The sequence below is a fragment of the Cibotium barometz genome, chromosome 32, assembly GCF_041138505.1.
Source record: "Cibotium barometz isolate CiBa-2024 chromosome 32, ASM4113850v1, whole genome shotgun sequence".
Classification (NCBI taxonomy): Eukaryota; Viridiplantae; Streptophyta; class Polypodiopsida; order Cyatheales; family Cibotiaceae; genus Cibotium; species Cibotium barometz.
Window position 1 is genome coordinate 34,864,456 of NC_141077.1, and position 23,493 is coordinate 34,887,948.

General features: G+C 43.0%; 1 protein-coding gene across 1 annotated transcript in view; it reads left to right on the plus strand.

Annotated features, from left to right (window-relative positions):
* Positions 1-12,307, plus strand: part of LOC147620132 (2-C-methyl-D-erythritol 4-phosphate cytidylyltransferase, chloroplastic-like) — a 56,584-nt gene extending 44,277 nt beyond the window's left edge. Inside the window, exons 8-12 of the mRNA XM_086772325.1 lie at positions 1,937-2,005; positions 2,087-2,133; positions 2,305-2,395; positions 11,815-11,873; positions 11,961-12,307. Coding sequence (XP_086628451.1) covers positions 1,937-2,005; positions 2,087-2,133; positions 2,305-2,395; positions 11,815-11,873; positions 11,961-12,027 — 333 coding nt within the window. The 3' untranslated portion in view covers positions 12,028-12,307. The remainder of the gene's footprint in view (positions 1-1,936; positions 2,006-2,086; positions 2,134-2,304; positions 2,396-11,814; positions 11,874-11,960) is intronic.
* The last annotated feature ends 11,186 nt before the right edge of the window (positions 12,308-23,493 follow it).

Here is a 23,493-nt window from a genome sequence, read left to right on the forward strand (position 1 = left end):
GAGGCTCTCTTGCTGCACACTAGCCTCTACCACCGTTGAAGGCTGCCCTAATTATGGCTACTCTCTTTTTCTCTCTCTTGAAGGCTGCCCATGAAGAATACCGGCTGTTGGGAACTGTTTTGGAGGCTTCCATCGCAAAGAAATACTGAAGGCAAGGGTATTTAATCATTTATTATGATTTCTAGCCATTGTACTTGTTGTACCAGCATTTGTACTTGCTGTACCAACCACCGTACCGGCTGTACCAGCCATTGTACCTGCTGTACCAGCCTTTGTACCGACTGTACCAACTTTTGTACTTGCTGTACCTGCCATCGTACCGGTTGTACCAGCCATTGTACCTGCTGTACCGGCTGAATGGAGAGTTGTACTTGCTGAACCCTCTCTATTGCATGAAGACCCGTGGTTTTTGGGGAAGAATCAGTACCCACACGGAGGTATATGGATTATATTGTTGGCTCAGCATTTCTACAGCCTATGTTCCGGCTTGGTTGCCTCGTGTTTGGCTGTGTTATGGCATTTGTATATGGATAATCCGGCATCTCCCGTGGGGAGAGTAAGGCCCTCAAAGCTTGTACATGATATTATTCTCCTTGGGTAATAAAATACTCCAAAGGGGGGGGGGGTCGGCCCATTCCGGCCTCTATGCGGTGTCACACGTGCAAGCTCCATTTTCAGCATTTGTGGATGTTTTGTCCGGCTTTATGTTTTATGCAAAGTGATGATGGATATGTGTTAAGGTTGTGGCCATGTTTAAATGTTTAAGTGTTTTAATATGCATTGATGGTATCAACAAGTGTGTCAAAGGCCCTAGTCCCCTGGGCACCCGCCGCGAGTTACACGGAGTTGGTGGCAGGTCAAAGTTGGAAGATGTGATGGTGAAGATCATGGGGAGACAAGAATGGCAGGAGGGTGAAGCAAATACAAGTGAGGTCCACCTCTAGCTGCCTCAGTTGATTGATGAATCAAGTTGGAACATCTTGTGTGACCCAAAGCTCTCACTCAGCTCTATTCAAGTATGCCCTCTAGTAGATTTTGGCCAACAATTGTCCAACCATTTGATCTCATAGATCCTTTGGGTCTTTTGTAGATGTTAATATTACTCTCTCGTAGACATCTAGATGCGTTGCAGAGATTTGTGATCAGAGAGACGTCATGTTCAACATCGGCAAAACCAAGGTCATGGTCTTTAACCCCTCCTACCGAGTGCGGGCTGGCTGGTCCTTCCTCTATAGAGGATCCCAGGTGGAGGTCATCTCATCTTATGTCTACTTGGGAGTGGTCTTCACAGCCCGACCTTCTCCATGATACTAGTTGCCCATGCATGCCTTGCGAGAGGATACGTATCTCTAGTATGCTTGGAGAGAATGCCTACAGAGACAATGTTTCCGATCTGACTTCCAGGAGCCTCATGCCAATTGGTGGTTGTTATGACATTTTGGTACACCCCACATATGGTGGCCATTTTTGGGGACGAGATCTTGGAGTGGATGATTGGTAGAGTACAGAGAGGTATGATGGTCTCACATATGATCCAGAGTAAGCCATCAATGCCGCCTGAGGTCATCTTAGCTCATTTTGGAGCATCACCTCTTGTCATAGATGTATTCTGCAAATGGTTCTTTATGCATGGGGATAATCGTGTTGGTGGTCCATGCTGAGGAAAGCCATGAAAAACACCCTCGTTACAGAGCTTTGACAAGACAGCCAAGGCTTTCAGCCATTAGAAGAACATTTTGACAAATTCTCTTTTTGTGGTCCTTTCTTTCAAATTATGACTGCATTGTTATTTGTGTGGATAAAAGAGATGAAGTAGTAGGTGTAAGGAAGAGTTCCTTTTTTTTTTTCCGAGAAGTAAGGAAGAGTTCCGTAGTGTGAACCTTTCAAATCAACAGGTCTCTAAGGCATGAACACGAATTTTTTTCCCTATTTGCAGGCTAAACCTGATGGTTTTGTCATGAAGACGCTGGACAGAAGTTTGCTTTGGGAGATGCAAACTCCTCAGGTTATTGCTCACCCTGTGTAAATTGCTGGCATTCTGTTGCACTCATCAAAAAGGAGTCAAACGTTTAGTATGATTCAACAGGTTATTGAACCAGGCTTGTTACGAAAGGGGTTTGAATTGGTTGAACAGTAAGGTTTTATTTTCACATTACAACCACCACCAACACCCCCCCTCCCCCCTCCCCCCCCCACACACACAAATTTAAAGACCGTTGAGGTTACTGTGAAGTTATAAAATGACATCTAGAGTTTTGCCTCACACGAAAACTAACTGTGGTTTTTTGGTTTGAACTATTACAGGCAAAACCTGGAGGTTACTGATGATGTTTCCATTGTTGAACATCTTAAACATCCGGTTTTTATCACTGAAGGTTCATACACAAATATCAAGGTAAATGCTCTCTCTCTCTCTCTCACTCCACATTTTCCTCTTGGAGAAACATCATTGTTCTACTTGTTTGTCTCATAGGCCAATTTTGGCCTTTTGCAGACGTTAATACATCTTTCTTTCTTTCTTTCTTTCTCTCTCTCTGCACCCACCTGCACTCCTCTGCCCGCCTCCGTGCGCACCTCTGTAGGCTGCCTCGCTGCCCTGTGCACAGGCCACCTCGCTGCTCTGCTCTGCCCGCTTCTCTGCTCGACCCACCTGCACGCCTCTGCCCGCCTCTGTGCGCACCTCTGTAGGTTGCCTCGCTGCCGTGTGCGCAGGCCACCTTACTGCTCTGCTCAGCCCGCCGCTGTAGGCTGCCTCGCTGCCTTGCTCCTGTTTTCCCACCCACCCTTGCTCAGGCCCCCAAGGCAACAACTAGTAGGAGAAAACATGTCTCAACCCCTGGAGGGGGAACATGATGGTGAGACAACCTTTCACACCCCCACGAAGGCACCAAATGCCTACCGCAGAAGACTGAGGGAAGGAATCATGTCCCTTGGCTCACGAAGGATTACGAAGATGGCCTAACGAGATGAGGCCCTTTATGAGGAGATATAGCTTCACATAAGGACAAAGATGAACACCATGCGACAGGAGCTTGAAAAGGAATGGACCGAGCAGATGCATGCCCAAAGGAAAGTGATATACGAAACGCTGAAGGAAGAGATATATGTCCAATTGAAGGGAGAAATGCAAGCCCAAGTACGGGTTGAGATGGAATTAGCCCAAGCCTTGATGCACACGGAAATGAAAAAAGAGGTGCAGAAATGGAAGGATGACATGCTCCGAGAGATTGGCACAACAGTTGCATCGTACGAAGGCACTTTGAAGACATGTATGCATAGTAACCTGGACCGGCAGAAACGGTCGGTTCGGACCGGGTTGGAAACGGTGTTTCCGAGTTTCCGCGAGGTCGAAAACGGCAAGAAACGGAGTTTCTTTTGAATTTATTTTAGACATGTAAAAAACATGCATAGAGACATCCTATTAAATAAACTTATGTCAAGAGATGCAAAAAACATGCATTGAGATGCAAAAAACATTTCCACTTGCGGGAACCCCCACCTCCGACATATCCATCCCCTTTTGTTGCATACTGCCAATAGGGATCTGTAGGCATAGTGAGACTTGAAAGCACTTGCCCTCGAGAACACTTGCCCTTGGAGGCTTGGGCTTGAGCCTTGAAGCCTTGAAGAATGGGCTGCCCGGCAGCCACCTATGAGACTGGAGAGCAGGCTGCTGCAGAGTACAAGCCTTGGGGCCTTGTGGGGGCAAAGGCTTGAGCCTTAGGACCTTGGCCTTGAGCCTTGGGCCCTTGTGGTGATAGGCGCAGGGTTCGCAGAAGCGCAGGAAAGGAGGAGCGAAATGAAAAAAACGCGCGCGGCCCCCCCCCCCCCCTGTTTAACCTGAAAAAAAAAATAAATTGTACGGAAACGGCGTTTCCGCCGGTCTGCCGTTTCCGGAAACGGCCGAACCGTTTCCAGGGGGCGGAAACGCCGTTTCTGGTTACTATGCATGTATGGCTGACCGCGAAAAAGACATCACAAAAATGCAAAACACTTTGGAATCATGTAAGGCAAAAGTGGCTGCAGGTAAGAAGGAAATGCATTCATGGGCTGAAATTGCCAGAGCCACAAAGAAACAAATTGAGGAAGTCAACCCATGGATTGAAGTAGTAAAAAGCCAGAAGGATACACCAGTCAATAAAGTAGACGTGATGAACGCTGCATTGGAAGAGGAAGCCAAGAGAGGGGCACGTGCCTTACATGTACGTGTAGTTGGGTGGGAAGATAAGGGAAATCCCCAAGAGGATGCAAAAGCTCTTGTAACAAAAATTGGAGCCACTGATGTACCCATTACCGGAGCATGGCGAGTAGGCAGAGATGAAACCAGGGCGAAGATATTGATCATCAGGTTTGGTGACTTGGAGAAGAAGAAGGCCTTCCTCTCCAAAAGGATGACCCTTAAGGGGGAAAAGATTTATTTGGATGAGGACCTTACACCGGCACAGATAGCACACCGGAAGGAACACATGCCGCGTGTGCTTGAGGCAAGGAAAGAGGGGAAATAGTCGGTATACAGAGATGGCCGAGTCATCATTACGGAGAGGAGGCCCGCTTGACGGTGTGCGGCCTATGAGACCTTGCGATTCACGGTGTGGAATTGCAATGGAGCCCTTAGAACAGATGCAAGATACTTTGAGGATACTTTCAAACACAATGATATTGCTATGTATATGGAGACCCATCAGTGCACAAACAAGAGGCTTCCTCACGTATGGGGTTATAGATGGGAATCAGTTTTCCGCCCTCAGCCACGCACAGTGGGAGGTACCCGAGGATCTGGAGGAGTGGCAATACTTTACAGGGAGGAGCTTTGTGACAAAATACATGTGGTACATAGAGATGCAGATGCGAGGTACATGTGGGTCCGAATATGTAGAGAGGGGATCCGCGAGCTATATGTGGCGGTATGCTACTTTCCCCTAGCCCACTCTAGGTTTGCACCATCAGGAGAGTCGCCCTATATACCACTATATGTTGATATTATGAGGTTTGCCAGTATGGGAGACATTTTACTATTGGGAGTTTTTAATGCACGTACAGAGATCAGCACAGGATGAGGGGGAGATTACAGATTATGGTAGGCATTTTCTCACACTCGGGAGTGCACATGGGTTGGTCATATACAATGGCTTATCGAGATGGCAAGGATTAGATGCTCTCACACACTGGAACTCTAAACGGGGAGCAAGCACAGTGGACTACTTGATGGGATCTCCTTCATTGATACCTGATGTGCGGGGTTTCACGATTTCCAGTAGGCCCATTGGCATAGTAGCCGATCATGCATACTTGAGTTTCACACTAGTAGGTAGATCCCCGAGAGATGGGCCAGCCACTCATCTACCTAGGTACCCGAGATATTTGTTTACACGTGAGATAGTTGGGGTTTACCGAGATGCAGTATCTGATGGCTTGTTCGCTTTAGACCCGCATAGCCCTTTGGACGAGATCACGAGAGGATTGGCAGGTGTACTACATATATCCACCTCATATGCGTATCCCTGCACTATGATCCCTTCCACGCACCCCCGCAGCACTGCCCCACAGAACAATTGGTATGATGATGAGTGTCCTGAGACACGAGCACAGCTACAGCATAAGATTGCCATTGGGTCTCACACGCATTCACAAGCTAGGATGATCTTTTGGCGCCTTGTGCGGAGGAAGAAACGAGCCTATCTGGCTAAGCTAGAGGAGGAGATCTACCAACTCTTCCTTGGGAAGGACAGCAAGAGGGCATGGAAGATATTTCAGGAGAGACAGCCTGGTACTCTGATTACTGCACCTAAGGCATGGCATACTTATGCTAGAGAGCTATATGATGCACCAGGAAAACCCCCCCCATCCCCCCTCCACTGGGGGCTAGACCGGCTAGCAACACCTTTTTTACTATGCGGATGGTGCTAGATGCGATAGACAGGTTTACAGAATGGAAAGGCACAGGATCATGATGGGCTAGTTGGAGAGCACTTCTCACATGCACGAGACACTTTGGCTCCGCTCATTGTACATGTGTTTAATCGTGCCATTTGTGAGGGTTTCTTGACAAGCTGGACAGAGCATATCATTGTACCACTCTTTAAGAGTGGGGACCCCATGGTACTAGGCAACTACAGGACGATCATGATTGGTCATTACTTGGCCAAACTATATGGCTCTATATTGGAGTCAGAGCTGAGCCGATGGGCAGAGAGGTATGGTCATCGAGCACATGGACAGGCTGGCTTCAGGAGAGGATTTACTACCTTGGATCACATGCTGACACTTCGGGCACTTATTGAAGAGGGCATGGCACAGAAGAGAAGGATATACTGTTGCTTTGTGGACTTCCGCAAAGCCTTCGATACCGTACCACGTGCCAGGCTTATGCACAGATTGCATGACATTGAGGTACCCGAGGATACGCAGTGGGGGATATATGCTTTGTATGAGTCTGTGAGACAGGCAGAGTCCGAGCCCTTGGCAGACTATCTGATAGGGTGACCAGCACGATAGGGGTGAAGCAAGGATGCCCGCTATCGCCCACCCTCTTTGGACTGTACATTGCTGCGGTCTCTGATTATGTAGACAGATTGGGAGGCCCAGGGGCATGCCTGGCAGGGTGTTGATACCCATCTTGTTATATGCTGATGATATTGTTCTAATCTTAGACTCTCCGGAGGGATTAAAGAGACACCTGGATGCATTACATGCTTTCTGTGCGGATAGAGATCTGACAGTGAACCTTGGTAAAACCAAGGTTATGGTGTTTAACACCACACAGGCATGGGTGACGAGATCAGAGCCTCAGTTCACTTTCCGAGGGGAGCTAGTAGAGTATGTCAGGTCATATGTCTACTTGGGAGTTACTTTCACAGGACCGCGTTTCTCCTTGAAGGAGGTAGCAGCAGCTAGATTAGCTCGAGGGCATGCAGCCTTGGGGACACTTGAGAGGCAGTGTGCACACATACAGTTTCAGGAGCCACGCACCAAATTGTGGCTATTTGATATGCTTGTCACACCGACCCTCCTGTATGGAGCTCCAATTTGGGGGCCCAGTGTACATCACAGATCTCAAAGAGGGACAGATGAGGGATGGAGGCAAATGGAGAGACCACTGATTATGATGATTGCCCGCATGATTCGGAGCAAATCATCAGCACCACATGAGATTGTTCGAGCTGAGCTGGGTGCCCCACCAGTAGTAACCGAGGCCCTATTCCAGGCAGTTAGCTTTTTACAGTGGCTATGGGAGCTCCCTCAGCAAAGGTACTCCCGATTAGCATTGACCTCATCCATACAGTTGGCAGAGGATGGAGATACTCATTGCTGGTACGCTCAGATGAGATCATGGTTTGACCTACATGGTTTGTGGACAGAGGCACTACCACCCTTTCAGTACAGTCTGGATTGTCCATTTTTGGATCTCACCCGCTCAGAGCAAAATCGCGTGATCAGGATGGATATCATCATAGTGGACACAGAGAGGACATGGACTAGCCCCCTTGAGCCTTTAGGCACAAAAATGGCTCATTACAAGAGCCATTTTCTACACACCTCACCAGATGATTTTATCACCCACCCGGTGTACATAGGACCCTGACAGATTTCTTCGGCACCAGCACCAGCACCAGCAACCCAGCCCACACACCTCCTGATACCGCCTCCATTGGGCCATCAAGGCACCGACCACGCTCCCAGGGAGTCACCACTGATAGAGCAGTTGTCTTATGTCGTGCTCGTCGGCCACGCCCACCAAGATCCTGACCACAGCATCCTCACCATCGCTAGATCAGAGCCATTATTGCTCGGCATCGGAGGCACCTACCTCGCTTCTACGACCTCTCCATTCTAGACAGCCCCATGGGGGAGATACTTGATCTAAGGAGAGGGCAACACTTGAACTGATCAGCATACATGGATCTACCTGATATACATTTTTCAGTATTTTCCAGTATTTTCTACTCAGTATCATCTCGGAGTCTTACAGTTTTGTTCTTATAATTGTAGGACAATCAGTCTATTGTACTTTTTAGTCTCATTTAGTTGTTCTCTTTGATGAGACACCAACTTCAGATGTACTCTCAGTTTTGGTCTCATAGGTCATTATGGCCTCTTAGAGACGTTAATATATCATTTCGTTTCATTTCTCTCTCTCACACACACACACACATTTTTTTTAGTGAAACTTTTGTCTCATTAGAAAAAGCAATGTACATTCATACCTGTCCCAAAGTAGGGCAACTACTACTTAGTTCAGAAATGAAACAGTGGGAAAACACTTCTAGTTGCTGGAAGGAAAGCCCTATGATTTCATGCAAATCTCGGAGGCATTGTAAAAGGGCTCTCTGAAAGTAAACCAAGAGGTGAACATAATCTCTAGAGAAGAGGAGCTGATTTCGAGCATGGTAAATGGTCCACAATGCCCAGAATCTAGTCTGTTTGCATAAGCTGGTAGTGGAGGAGAGAGGCAATCAAAAAGCCAAAACATTCGCACGAAACGCCTCCCATTAAAATGAACATGGAGGTGTCCGGACAAATCGTCAAGAAAACCATGAGAGGTGTAAACAATACCAAACAAGTTGAGGCACTGTCTCTCTATGATGGCAGCACCGCCAACAAGATGCAGTGGCAATATGCCTCCATGCCAAAAGAGTTCCTATTGGGATTACCTAAACCAGACATCTCCATAGAAATAGTCTTTCCTTGAGGGGCAATCCGCTCTTCCACATTCTTTTCAATGCAACTTTCCACCAAGCAAGAGACTTTGACATATGCCATAGGCCATGTGCATGATCCTAAATCCATGAAGGTGATAAGAGCAACCTGTAAGTCTTGGCGGCGGCAGACAATTGGTAACAAGAGTGTATCTTGGAAGCTGCTTATTAATCAAATTGGTCTGTGATCCATCCCAAATTACATTGCCTGACGGATAGTGGAAAGGTGAAAATATAACCATTTTCATCCACGATGTCATGTACATGACGAATCCGGAAAGTAGATAGATTGTAGGCCTTTCTTGGATGAGACAAAGCAAGTGGCCGATCAAATACCTTGCTCCAGTGAATACTTTGCCGATTTAGAGGCCTACTGGACCATTGTAGATGACATGGTATAGCTTGGTAATCTTGAAAAAGAGCAATCGAATATGAAGAGCCTGGAATATGACTAGTGAAATGCACAAAGACTATATCATCATAATTGATAATCCATGCCCGTATAAATCTTTATGCATGCAGCTTCCAACATGCATGCCCATGGCCTGACTTGCTCTATAAAATCGGCTAAAAGAGTGGCCTTCCTTGCCAGTATATGATAATTAATATTTACGACACTGAGCCCACCATGCATTTTGGGTGAACATATGAGCTCTTGCCTTAACAAACGTACCCCTTTTCTATTCGCTTTGGTTTTCCATAGGCATTCCATTGCTTTAGACATGAAATTATCAATTTGTTTATGTGACCAAGGTAGAGCGGAAGATAAAACTGCACATATGCCATTATTATTAAGTGCACTATCCGCAAATTGCACATGTAGAGGCCACAGAGATAATTTCCAATTTTCAATTTTATAGGGTAACTTGCCCATCACCCATTGACTCTCATCCTTGAACGATAACTCCCAACCAATGGTGTAACCCAAATTCGTAACTATCTCATTAGGTGGGAGGATTTGACCCGGCTACAAAATCTTATGCCAATCATAATTTTTGAAAGGAAGCAACTTGGATTTTTCAAAATTCACATGCAATTCTGCAGCCAAACCATAGGGGGATAGTGCTTTCATGGGTGCCCTTACATCAGCTTTTGTATTCTTGGAAAAAAAAGAGTCATCAACATATGCCTGCGCTACAAATTGTATACCATCTACCACGGAAGGACCATGTAACTGGCCATCTTGTGTCAGTTTGTCCATGTAAAGGAGCATTGGAGGAGGATTGGGTGAGTCGCAATGGCATACAGTAGTGCACTAAGAGGACAACTTTGCCAAACAGATTTCCCAAGATGCCAAGAGGCTGAAACTTCTACACCCAAAATGCATTTAGTTGTTCCCTCTTGGTAAAGCCAGAAAATGACATTTTTCATTCTAGGCCCAAAGCCAATTCTGCCCATCACTTGGGCTATATATACTCGCATGATGAGAACATCCTGTTGCATATACTTGGCATATTCAACACCTATGTATACATTCGCTATATGGTGAGTGTTTTGTCTTCTAGGGACAAATCCATACTGTGCTGGATGTAAACATGCATGTGGGGCACACCCTGTCTTGGTGACTTATTTGCATATGACAGGCATTAAGGAGATGGGACATCAATCATCAATATAGCTTCACTGAGTTGTTTTTTGGGGAGTAATTTCAGCAAACCTTCTTTCCATGAGCATGGCAATTGCCCAAAGTTCCAACAGTGATTTACCATATGTAAAATTAGTGATTTCAAAATTTCCCAAAACATTTGAAAGAACTCCACAATCAAGCCATCTCAGCCTGGAGACTTCCATTTGCCTAGACCTTTTATAGCATTATCTAATTCGCCATCTGTGAAGGGCTCATCCGTGTTGTTAGCCTCTTGCCGTGTGATGATAGGCATGACCTGTTGCAAGAAAAGTTCTTGTGCATCAAGGGCCTCCCTCGAAAGTGGTAGAGGGGCACCAAACGTGCGTGAAAAGTATTCATCCGCAAGCTGAGATTTCATGCATGTCTAAGTGCCTTCTCTCTCTCTCTCTCTCTCTCTCTCTCTCTCTCTCTCTCTCGCCATCGAAAAGTATTCATTGAGAGGCTCTCCTATGAGCCAGGACAACACACCACGATGCCTCCCTCGAAAGTGGTAGAGGGGCACCAAACGTGCGTGAAAAGTATTCATCCGCAAGCTGAGATTTCGTGCATGTCTAAGTGCCTTCTCTCTCTCTCTCTCTCTCTCTCTCTCTCTCTCGCCATCGAAAAGTATTCATTGAGAGGCTCTCCTATGAGCCAGGACAACACACCACGATCCACCCTTCCAGCGAGCCATGACATATTTTTTCAGGGCCAGGACCACCCCGGTAGATACGACCAGGACTTCCACTACCCCCTCGACGAGCCAGACGTCCCATAGACGTCCTTTAGGAGGAGTCACCCTTGACAGAGCCACAGCACCTTGTCAAGCGAGTCGCCCACGCTTACCAGGAGCTCGTCCACGGCTGCTTCATCACCGGTGGATTAGAGCCATCATCACCCGCCATAGGAGACGACTGCCCCACCACTTTAGTTTCTCTATCTTACAGCACCCCATGAGAGAGATACTGAGATCATAGTCACATGGGACGCGAAATGGGGACGGGGAACGGGGGCGGAAAAGATTGAGAATCCCTGTGACTATAGAGTGACATGGGACGGGAATGGGAACGGGAAGATGCAGCCATCCCCAATATTCCCGAGTCTATAAATGCCCATTCCCTATGACTATGACTGAGATGAGCAGATTACACCAGTGTTATGCTAGTTGTAGATATTATACACTTTTGTTGTACCTCAGCAGGAGTATTTTCCTTTCATAGCTGTTTCGGACTGTTTTAGGACTTTGTTAGTCCTTTTTGTCTTCCTTTTGATGAGACACCATCAGCTGTGTACAATGTTTTGGTCTCATAGGCAACTTTGGCCTTTCACAGACGTTAATATATCTTTCTCTCTCTCTCTCTCTCTCTCTCTCTCTCACACACACACACACACACACACACACACAATATTTTCATTATGGTGAAATTTCTAAAACATGATGTTTAATGAAAGGACCAATGAGTGCGAGTTTGAGAGCCTTGTGCTTTGAATGGATACTTGAATTCTTGTCAGGTTACAACCCCAGATGATATGATAGTTGCTGAAAGAATTTTGCATCAAGGTGGAGAGCAGAGCCAGAGGTAGGGGTGTGGTATCCCTAGGAGAACAAACACCATAATCAAAGTGTCCCTCCCTCCATATATCGGCCAAGAAAGCATGATTGGTGAAGAGAAGTGTTTGCTGTCCGAAGAAGTGGACTGGGTTGGTTTGAAGACGGAGATTTAAAGAGGTAGCCCTCAGGAGGTTTGGCTGGAAGGCATAGCCACCTCTAAACGAAACTTTTTGGAGCAGCTTATTCAAACAAGAACCAAATTTATACATTCAATCAAAGAACTTCACGTCTGATGACCATAAAAATTCGGCCTGATGGTTGGTGTTAAAATGTGAACATATTTTTAAGTACGTTAAGGTTGCAATCTGATCTATGATGTTGGCAGGATGTCATAGCTCGCTGTCTGTGTTGTGCATGCAGCGTGCTTGTAAATAGTATCATTGGGTTGAGATAGCACTTTGTTCTTCATCTTGTCCCGGTTAATAACTGTAATCTAGTTGTGGTGGCTTGCGTATGAGGCTGAATTCACCTTATGCTAGAGTTGGCTGCAAATAATATGTTAGAACACCCAACAACCCCCTTCCCCTTCCCCTTCCCCAACCCCCCACGCACGCACGCACACACACACACACACACACACACACACAAAACAGAGACAAATGGAGCTTCTGGACTTCTAAGAGAATGCATTGATTTTAATGCACACACAATAGGCAGATGCTCAGTTGATTGACCAAGATGTTATCATTCCAATTAGGAGAAAAAGTTAAGTTAGATGGGTAGTACCTATGCATGGGTTGATTATATTTATGGGTATGACAACTTCCTTTGGCTCTTATGAACCATCCACATGGAGACAATGGGAGTAGTGGTGTAGATTATCTTAGTGGGGAGTTTCTATGTCCTCCTGATAATGCCATTGGCTGACCATTGCCACCTTGCTGCTTTGAACTTGAAAGCACCACCAATGTTGCACTACGACTTCTCCCCTCAGAATGACAACTCGACTTGCTTCTGTTGACAGCCTCTCTGCATTCAGTTTCATCTCAAGAATGCACTCTATGTTGCTATCAAACACATTTTTCCCTTCTCACTCTAGTCAATCAAGAAGCCTTGTGAAGGCACCATCTCACACAGTGGATGGTATGATGAGGAAATGTAAGGCTTTGCACTGGAAGAGCTTTGTAATCATCATCCAGATGCTAGCCACACGGATGAGCAGATTAGAAAATTAGAATTGGTTGTGTAGAGAAGGTAAGAATCTGGAGGAGTATGCGCGTCTCGCTAGTTTCATTTCTTGCAAAAAGTGAGCAAGAGCTGCTTGAGATTCTATATAGCAGTAGCTCTGATGACTGTTGGCATCACTTTTGGAAAGAAAATGAGCCTGCTTCTCACTAACCTTGCTACATGTATCAAGCAAAGACACACACTTTTCTTATTGTGACCACATAGACATCTCACATATACCCTAACCCCCACCAAGCGTGCTCTTTTTACTACCAATTTTCTATCCAATTTCCTATTACAAATGGTAAGGCAAAAAGATCACGAGGGCTCATAATCAAAGTTATTCACTTTTTTGATGAGTACATATGCCTAGGTCTTCTCCAAGATTGGTCCAAGTATGACCCCATAGAACGAGTGGACCGTTATGGTTGGCCATCTCATAGCTATGATATAGGATCCGAGCCATGGGCCATTCCACATATTTTCACACCCGGAGCCATCATTGAGGAAGCCAAAAACATATGGGATTGAAGATTTATTGTTAATTTGTCAAATTTTGCAAGGTCTTTGACATGGCTTTAAGAGCTTGATTGATTAGTAGGCTAAAAAAATTAGTGGGTCATATGGGCTACATCCATATCCTATAAAGCAGGTAAGTGATCAAGTACACACAAATGAGGGGCACTCAAAGCCAATATATAGCACAATTGGGGTGAAATAGGGTTTCCCATCTCTCCCAAACTCTTTAGACTATATAGATATCACAAAGTTTACTCACATTTGGTGGAAAAGAATCAAGCCTAGTTGACATAGTGATCTCCACCCTCGTTTATGCTGATGAGGGAGCACATATAAGGGGAGGGCATAACATTTGGGATGTGCTACACTCCTCTTGAAGAGAATAGGGCTTGAGGGTCAAGGGTTATGGTCTTCCACACGAATCATGGGGCTCAAAAAAAGGCACTTCTACATTTCGAAACAAGCCCTTGAGGATGGTGAATGAAATAGTATACATACCTAGGCATGGTGTTCTCATGCTCAAAAATTCATATGAACCAGTTGCACTATTTGCCAAGGGATATGCATCGTTGGCACACCTAGAGAAGCGATGATCTGTACATATTTCTAATAGATTCTCTTTCACTCATTAATTAGACTAGAAGCCATGTATATGGCACCATTCCAAGTAGTTAATCTTTTGTCTCTTTACTAGAACTCTCATGATGCGTTCACATTTCATGCATAAATGATCCTTGTTGATCCCACATCACCTTATGGTAGGGTTTGCAGCTACCCTTTACATGCAAGTGTCTCATTTAAGCACAAAATTTACATAGAGGGTACAACTACTTGTGTACTTAAGAGCATGAAATATAGACATTCAAGCTAGCTCGTGAAGGGGAAAAGGAGACGATAGAACAAGGACAAAACTTGCATCACCTTATTTCTAAATGTTGGTCATAGAGATCTAGGTGGAGGAGACACAAGGACACCCCCAACTAGAGGATGCCTTGAGAGCCCCCACTCTAAGAAATTCTTTTCAAAACCTCCCAAATGGTTAGCTATAGATGTCCATGAAAATATCTTAATGTATTCTCAAAAATCAACAGTTGAATGTAGATCCATAATTTGTGGAATCACATTCACTATCTAGAGAAGACCATAAAGAGACCAAATGAGTATCGTAGACATGCTTCATGGGTGCATGAACAATTGGCCACAAAGCCCTCCAAAGGACAAGGTTCTCACCTCCTCCTAAAACTTTGAGATACACAAGAAACTTAGCCTATAATTACTTTAATGCAACACATTGTTATAATTCTAGAGCTCCATATCCTTTGGCCAACTTTGCAACCCTAGAGACAATGTTGCACAATCTTCGAGGCTATCAAACATCTAGGGCACGTTGGATCCGAACCAAAGATAGCTTTCCATAGGGAGACATCATGTAGCAATAAGCCATAAGAAATGGGATATCTGGCTCCTATTGTAAGAGTGCTAAATCCGATCCCAAAACCTCTTCTGACTTTCCCAGTGTGGCATGAGGGTAGGAATCTGAGTAATAATAGTATGGAATTCCTCATAGTGTAACTAAAAGGGCAAACTCTTCAAGGGATTGGGAACATCAATCCATCCCACTCACTGAGACCCCATGGGAGATGTTTACAAGGATATCCACCATGAAGCCATAAGCATCAAGAGCCTTGAGTCAAGGGGATAAACCAATGCCTCTGTGAGCAAACTAACAACTCTCACATGGTGGAGGAAAGTTCCAAGGATGAAGTCTTGGGTGTGTCACATCTCATCAATCTTCATCCAACTAGAATAGTATAGAGAGAAGACTATGCAATCTCCTTTTGCTAGTCCTGGTAATACGTGCAATGGTACACCTATCCTAGGAAAAGCACCCAACCATCTGAGGTGATACTCATCATAGAATGTACTAGTGAGCCACTTATGGGGGATATTCAAATCAATTTGCTCAAACCATCCATGATTCCCCTTGAGGTGAAGGGTGGAGGCATCTTTGTGATCCATGGGAAGACTTTAAAGAGTCCTCTCTTCTAATGCCTTATAGTTGTGCATCTCTCCTAGCCTGTCTAGTGTGCATATAACGAGAGGGACCCAAAGGACGGGGGCACAATTATCTCTAATAAGATCAATCCACATTTTTTGCTCTAATATCAAGAGTCTATCTCAAGAAAAGTCTTATTCAGCTCTAATATCTTGAAATAGCTAACATGGGGGGAGATAAAGGTTCTCTACAATTTGTTTTTGAAGCTAAAATATATGATGTGAGGGGCATCTAGTTTCTACTTCTACGAGGTGTAGATGTAGAGATTTGAGAAATAAAAAATCCTTCCATGGCTTAGTGTGTGGAAGAAAGCCTCTAACCACTAACTTGCAAATCAAGGCTCTAGATCTATAATATCCAACCCCCCTTCTTGCTTGGGACAAATTAGGGCCTTCCATGCAAATGTGGCTCAAGTATCTACTACTACTATGCCATCCAAAACTGACCAAAGAAAGTTGTGAACCAATCTTTGCAGCTAACCAATGCATCCTCTCATAAAAAGCTCTAGTAGGAGAAGATATAGCAAGTTGACCCAAGTCGTACTTGGTTAATCACCAAGGCTCTAGAGGTTAAGTCCAGGTTCCTAGAGCTCCAATGAAGTATCACCTCAAATGGTTGGGTGCTTTAGGACATATCCCCTATGTGCAAACTAATGTGTAGGGGATACATCGATCCTAACCTAACAACCTAAGTATCTCGTAGTGTTGCCTCACTTATCCAAGTAAAGTGAAATCCTGCACCCCAATTTACTCTCACCAAGTCGCTAACCCAAAAGCTAGTGCATTCAAGTAAGTTGATGTATGACTAAACATAAAGCATCTAAGGAAAAAGAACAAAGGTAGATGTGGGAGGCCTCAAAATACATAGCATTATCATCAGCAAGTTTAGAATCCAAAAGTTCCTCCTCTCCACATAAGTGTAATGTGAGAACCCCATGCATCTAAGGGTTCCTTCCAAAAAACTGAACTCATCAACTCTATCATATGATCCGAGTGAATACAGCACCATGAGCATCCTGCAATTGTCTCACCATGGTAGGATCCGAGTGAATACAGCACCATGAGCATCCTACAATTGTCTACACTTCTTTTGCTAAGAGAAGGGCCATGAGTAGCAAAGACATGTTTATTACAGTTTCCACCCATTTGGATTCAAAATGATTCCTTAGCATGGTATCAATAGTCTGTCTTCTTCTCCATGGCATGCAGCCTGGCAGTGCAAAGTGTATGTGAAGTTAGGATTATTTTCATGTTCCCTTTGTAAAGATAAGAGGGATGATCTATCCTCACAAGATTTCCCATTTTCCTTATTTACAAGCTACTCAAACCAAGGGTAAGTTTAAATCCGTTTGTTTGAGTTGCACTCGGTTCAACTTTTGTATAATCCATAGCTTTGTTTCTTTAAGTTTGTTTGACATCTTAGGACCCTAGTCTTGTCAAATTTGGTGTAATGAGTGATTACATGTTTGATTCTATGATTATCTTGTCACAAAATACCAAAAAAAACCCATTCAATCATTGGTGCAACCTTATGTCATTGGTCAGGCAAGTATCCCTCCATGTATCTAACTTAATACCATCTTAGAGGGATGCTCTATCATGACAAGATTACCCATTTTCCTTCTTTACAAGTTACTCAAACCAAGGGTAAGTTTAAAATCCTTTTGTTTTAGTTTCATTGGGTTTAACTTTTGTATAATCCATATCTTTGTGTCCTTAAGTTTGTTTCACTGCCTAGGACCCTAATCTTGTCAAATTTGGTGCAATTAGTGATTATATGATTACCTTGTCACAAAATGTAGACTAAAAAATCCCATTCAATCATTGGTGCGACCTTATGTCATTAGTTAGGTAAGTATCCTTCCATGTCTCTAACTTAATACCATCCTTTTTTGGTGTGACCATATGCCATTGGTTAAGTAAGTATCCCTTCATGTTTCTAACTTAATGCTATCCTTTTTTTGAATTGTCCACACAAATTTGAAGGGCCTTTTAGTGTCTTGTTTATCTTCCTTGATTCTACTTTTGGACTTGATGTGAGAGAGAGAGAGAAAGAAAGAAACCTATTAGGGTTTTCTCTTGTTGTGTGTGCCCTCTCACTATCTGTCTTTTATCATGGTATCATAGCTTGGTGCTCTCTATTAGGTTTTTATGAGTGAGTGAGAGAAGAGGGAAAGAAGTTGTGAAGAAGAAAGCCATTGGAGCCTGGAGCAAGAGAAGCTGTGGAGCACACACATCGGCATCGGATCTGAGAGCTTGGCCTACCGGCGAGTAAGAAGATCTAGCACACTCAAGATGTTAAGAGTTGTATTTTGTGAGACCGGTTGCATTGAAGCAACTCGTTTTGGCCAATCTTGGAACATGTGATCAATGCCACATTGTTCACACATTAGTCGGAAGGTGTTAGTGACTATGGACATGAAAGTATTCCAAACTGTGCAGTCTACCACCTTGTGAGGTCCACGACAATAGAAACACTGAAGTGTCTAATTAATTGCTTCCTGAGCTGTTTCTACCCTTTGGACTGTTTCTATTTGGTGCACGAGAGATGGAGGTTTTGAGTCCATTGTGAATAAAGCGGGACACTTTTTAGTATCATGGTCAAAGGTTTTACAATATATGTAGTATAGAAGAACAGGTGCCTTGTATGCACAATGAGGATTGGGATGGTAGTAGTGATTACACTCAACACAAGGCATTTTGCTCCTCACTTTTAGAGGCATTAAGGATGTCTAGTTTTGAAGGTTTTCATCCTCTCTTAGTGATGTTTGTTGTAAGGTTTTAAGCAAGGCTGCATAAAATTTTGGGAATGTCAATTCCGAGATCGATCTTTCTTTTGCCATTGCTTTACATGGTTTAGATGAGGAACGCCTTGTAGCATGCTCATCTTCTAGCATGTTATCTAAACGTATTGCTTCTTTACAACATTGATCGAATGTTTCCAGATTGGATACAATGATCAAGTTGTGTAAGCTGTTATTCTTCAAGCCCATCATGAAACATCTCCTCAATTGAACATCGTTTAATTTTTCCCATGACTCACAACGTGAGTCCAAGAGTTTTATCCGAAGGATAAAATCTCTAATGGATTCATTGGGTTGACGCTCAATTGAATAGAGTTGTGTTACTGCACTCCATCGAACACCTTGTCTGGAAAAGCCATGTATAAAGGCCGATTTCAAGGTTTTGAAGTGGGTCTTGATCGCCGGCATCAATGTGACGAACCATGGACTAGCTTTTCCCTCTAAGCATAAGTTCAACGCATGTACCTTAGTGGGGCAGTTGGGGTTTCGAAAGGCTTCACATCTCTGTTCAAACATTTGAATGAATTGAATAGGGTCTTTTGTTCCGTCATATTTGCCCATAATTTTGAAAATTTGTACGGCCGTATTTTTGTATGAGTCACTGAGGTTGTATGTGAGTGCTCTTGTGGGAAGAGACTCACTGAGTCCTTGGGCCACCTCCCTTCCTAGACTTTTCAGTATGTCCAAGGTGTGGGCATCCAGGAAAGGGTTGATACTTCTAGGACTTGTGGGAATGTTAGGCAAGGGATCAAAGCCTGGTAGGATCGAAGTCACAAGGGGTGTAAAACCCGATGACACACTGGTTATAAGCATGGCCAATGGCATTGGGAGGTGAATTTGTGGCATAGATCTCAATGGCTTGAAGATGTCAGCCATTGGGTTCAATGCTTGTGTAATCCTTGGCAATCCCTCTATCGTGGCCATGTTTGAGTGCCTAAATGCTCCTCAATAAGCAGTCACAGTTTTTTTTAAATACTTTCCTACAGTCCATTACAGCCTCAAGAGGCTTGGCGTACTCTTCCTTGGATTAAGGATCAAACGGGTGTCCGTTTGCCCTAATTAGCTTAGGCGCTATATGCACGTGAACTGAGATTTTTTTTTTCCGAAAAAAGCGTATGCTAGGAACTTCCCAGATGGAAGAGGAGGTCCTAAAACCGATTTTCCATCACTATCTCAAGATGAAAAATTTTCTCAAGAATTTTTTCACTGTTTTGCAGCACGTTTTGAGGGTGTTCCAAAAGAAGTTTTGAAAAACTTTGTATGAGAGAGTTGTAGTATTTTTGGAGTACTACAACTTTGTTTTCCTGAGGAGTCCGTGATTTTGTCGTCTAGACTCTCAAAAAGTAGCCTGAATATGGCTCATTGTCATTTTCGCGTTGTTTTTTTGTGATTTTTCATGGTTCTTGGGTTGTTTTTTGCCTCGATTTTTGGGTCGAATTTTGAGGCTATTGGTCGGAGGCCAAAATGGTCGATTTTGACTTCGGATGACCGAGTCCAAAGTCAAAGAGCTCGATGTCAGCTTTCCGATAAGCCCTAGAGAGCCTTCATCGGATATATGGTTTAGGAGATACGAGTATCCAAACAAGGGTGTTTTTTTTTTTGCCGCATGAAGTGTTTCATGTAACGGTTTTCACGCGTGAACCGGAGAACTTCACGCGAAAAATAAATTTTTATTTTTATTTTTATTTTTACCGCGTGAACTCTGGTGTTTCACGCCGTGAAACAATTTTCACGCGTGAACCGGACTTCACGTGATTTTTTATTTTTTATTTTTTTGTGTTTCATGTCGTGAAACAATTTTCACGCGTGAACCGGACTTCACGTGGAAATTAAATTTTAAAATTTTTTTTGAGTCTAGTGGAAAATACGAATCTCTTTTTTGGGACGAAATATTTTTTGAATTTAAAATAAAAGGGATATGGGCATTTTTCCAAAAAGGGTATGTGGAATTAAAAAAGTCAATCTTTTAATGACACCCCTTACACCCTTTATAAATGACTCCCAAAATGGACAAATTAACAACTCATGAGCATCTTCTCATTGAATGCTCATTAGCCTTAATGAGTTATGTAAAAAAGTGATTAAGGACTAACTTAAGATTAATCTTTTCACTAATCTTTTTCTCTTTTATACTAATTAAAGACTCTAATTAACCACTAATCCTTTCTTAATTCACACAATTGAGCACATCATTAGATAGAGCAAGGAAAAACTAATCTTTGTGCATCAACAATTGTGTAAATTAATCTAAAATGAGAGATTAATTAGACTCTTAATTATGGTCTCGTCTTTTAAGATAAAATTAAGTAGAGAGTGAAATTTCTTTAATTGAGCAAAAAATTGATGTGATTAGGTGTTTTGATGCATCTACATGCTCTCAAAACACTCAAAAACTCTAATTTCGACTACTCATATGATCAATTTATACCCCAATTAACATATATTCAATTTTTTTGGGCTCTTGAACAAGGTTAATCACCCTTAATGATAAAAACTAGTCCATTAAGAGAAATTAGTCAAATTCAAAGATTTTTTGATGGTTTTAAGAATTTTTTTGAAAGATTAAGCTACTCCTAATGCTTGCTAACACTCTAATCCAAAAAATTTCAACAAAAAACACACAATTAAACTAAAATTAATGATCTTAGATATATGTTTAAAGTAAAGAGAGCTAACATTCACTAAGAAATGCATTCTCTTATATTTTTTGATGCAATGGATGCAAACTAATCCTTATACAAACTATGTGCAAGCCCTAAGATCATGAAAAGCCATAAAAACAATAATAAAATCAATAAATTAATCTAAAAATTAAGCAAAAGCATTCTTTTCAAAAATAAAAAAGAGAGCTATTCTATACCAAATCTCACACAAATCACCATCAAATCCATATCTTTTTCATGGGAAACCACTAATCAAGATAATGGGCAATGGGTTATGCATAGATTAGAGGTAAAATGATGGAAAAAGCCAAGGGATGGCTCCCTGGCAATGGCGCCAAAAATGTTATGGCTCACCCTAATCCTCCTTGAAACACATCCAAAAAGAGATTACCTAGTGAACCGCAACTATCATGAGGATCTTTCCAATGGCCGAGCTCGTAACCCTTAAGGTCTCCAAGCTCTACAACTCCTTGAGAAGCAGTTCCACTGCGTCTCCCGTCGCGAGCGTTGTCACACCGTCGCGTTGCACTACGGATCCTCGCCCCTCCTCTCACTTCACACAATCGCTAGCATGCATTAGGGAGAGATTAGTAAGAGGATTAGCAAGAGCAAGACTCAATTGCACAATGGGAGAGTATGTTGTATTCTGAGAGAAATTCACTTATATACAAGGCCATAAGTGTTCACATTCACTTAAACTATGGCCAGCCGGGCACTTTAGGCTCATAAGAGTCCTAATGCTATTACAATGACTACTCTCATAATATATCCATGAAGTACATCACTTAGGACTTCATCCTATATTGTTATTACCACACACTCTTGAAGCGAGAATCGCCATAAATACTCTGTCACACCATTACGGATGCCCATCCAAGTTGTAGCTTTGGACACTATTGCCTTATATCTTGAATGTATGACTCTTTGGTGTATCTACCGCCGTGACTCCTTGATGTAAGATAATGGCAGTAGCTCTAGTTAATCCTAGAATTGGATTAAGATGCACCTTCAGCAGGACTGGTTTTTGATGTAGAAGCTAGTTGTCTCTTTTGGATAAGGTCATAAAGAGTGTTGGGTGTTATTTCATCCTTGTCATAGAATGGAACCACCACTTCTTTGGCTAACGAAGTTTGGTATAGCTTATACCAAGGTAGCCTAATCTTTTTCTAGGATAAAATCTTCTTCCATCACATAGTAGACCACACAAATCTTACATTTCAAGGGGTTAGACTCCACGTTAACTATGCATTCAAAATATCCTAGACATGGCATATATTGAGTGTCATTCCATGAAATATATTCATGAGCTTGCAAGCTTGGCTCGCCTATACAACTCCATAGCTTATATGTTATGAGATTGTTTTACTTGTAATAAAGGATAAATTTGACATTAGCTCATTTCAAAGCCAATTTTTATTCTAGGAATGGTTTAGGTTCTGGAGTTTTAGGCGCTAAAGCTTCAAGTTGTTAAGCTTTCAGTTGTTTTGGCTTTGGCAAGATGTGTTTAGACTCTATAGTCTCACTTTCAGGGTGGTAAGGGTTCCTCTGGTCGTCGTAAGAGTAATGTGAAGGATGTTTCAAGGGTTTCCAAGAAGATAGTTTGAATGGAGTACCAAATGTTGATCACTACCCAGGACAAGCTCTTCTAGTTCCTCAGGTGTAACTTGAAATTCACATTTAATATTTTTATCCTCAGTTAGAGTTGTTGAAATGAGTGATGCTAGAGTGCCAAGTCACCTAGCTAAGTTATCCCACATGACCTATCATAGCTTTGTTGTACTTTCCTCATATAAAAGGGGTCCATTTCAACTAATTAATCAAGCAAGCTCTCAAGTCTCTTTATGAGTACATGTCTCAATCTTATAACCTAATTGTGCCTGAGTCTAAAGCTTAATTAGCTTAGTTCATTCATCATGATTGTCATTAATTATATCCCACCTTAGCTTAGCTTAGCTTAATCTTTGCTAACCCCACATTACTAATCTCAATCCACATTAGTCTATCATCACCATCTCCATGTGGTGGGAGCTTGGATCGGTGACCTTTAACATGGTATCAGAGCCAAGTTCTTACTCCCTATAGCTTAGTAGCCATCTTTGCTAACCCCACATTACTAATCTCAATCCACATTAGTCTATCATCACCATCTCCATGTGGTGGGATCTTGGATCGGTGACCTTTAACATGGTATCAGAGCCAAGTTCTTACTCCCTATAGCTTAGCATCCATCTTCGCTAACCCCACATTACTAATCTCAATCCATAAATCATCTCATTAGTCACTAATCACATTCTTATCCTCTTACCCTCTTTGTGGGCAACATTGATTTGCTAATTTCTCCTTAATCTCTCAAGCATTTGTAAAACCCTTC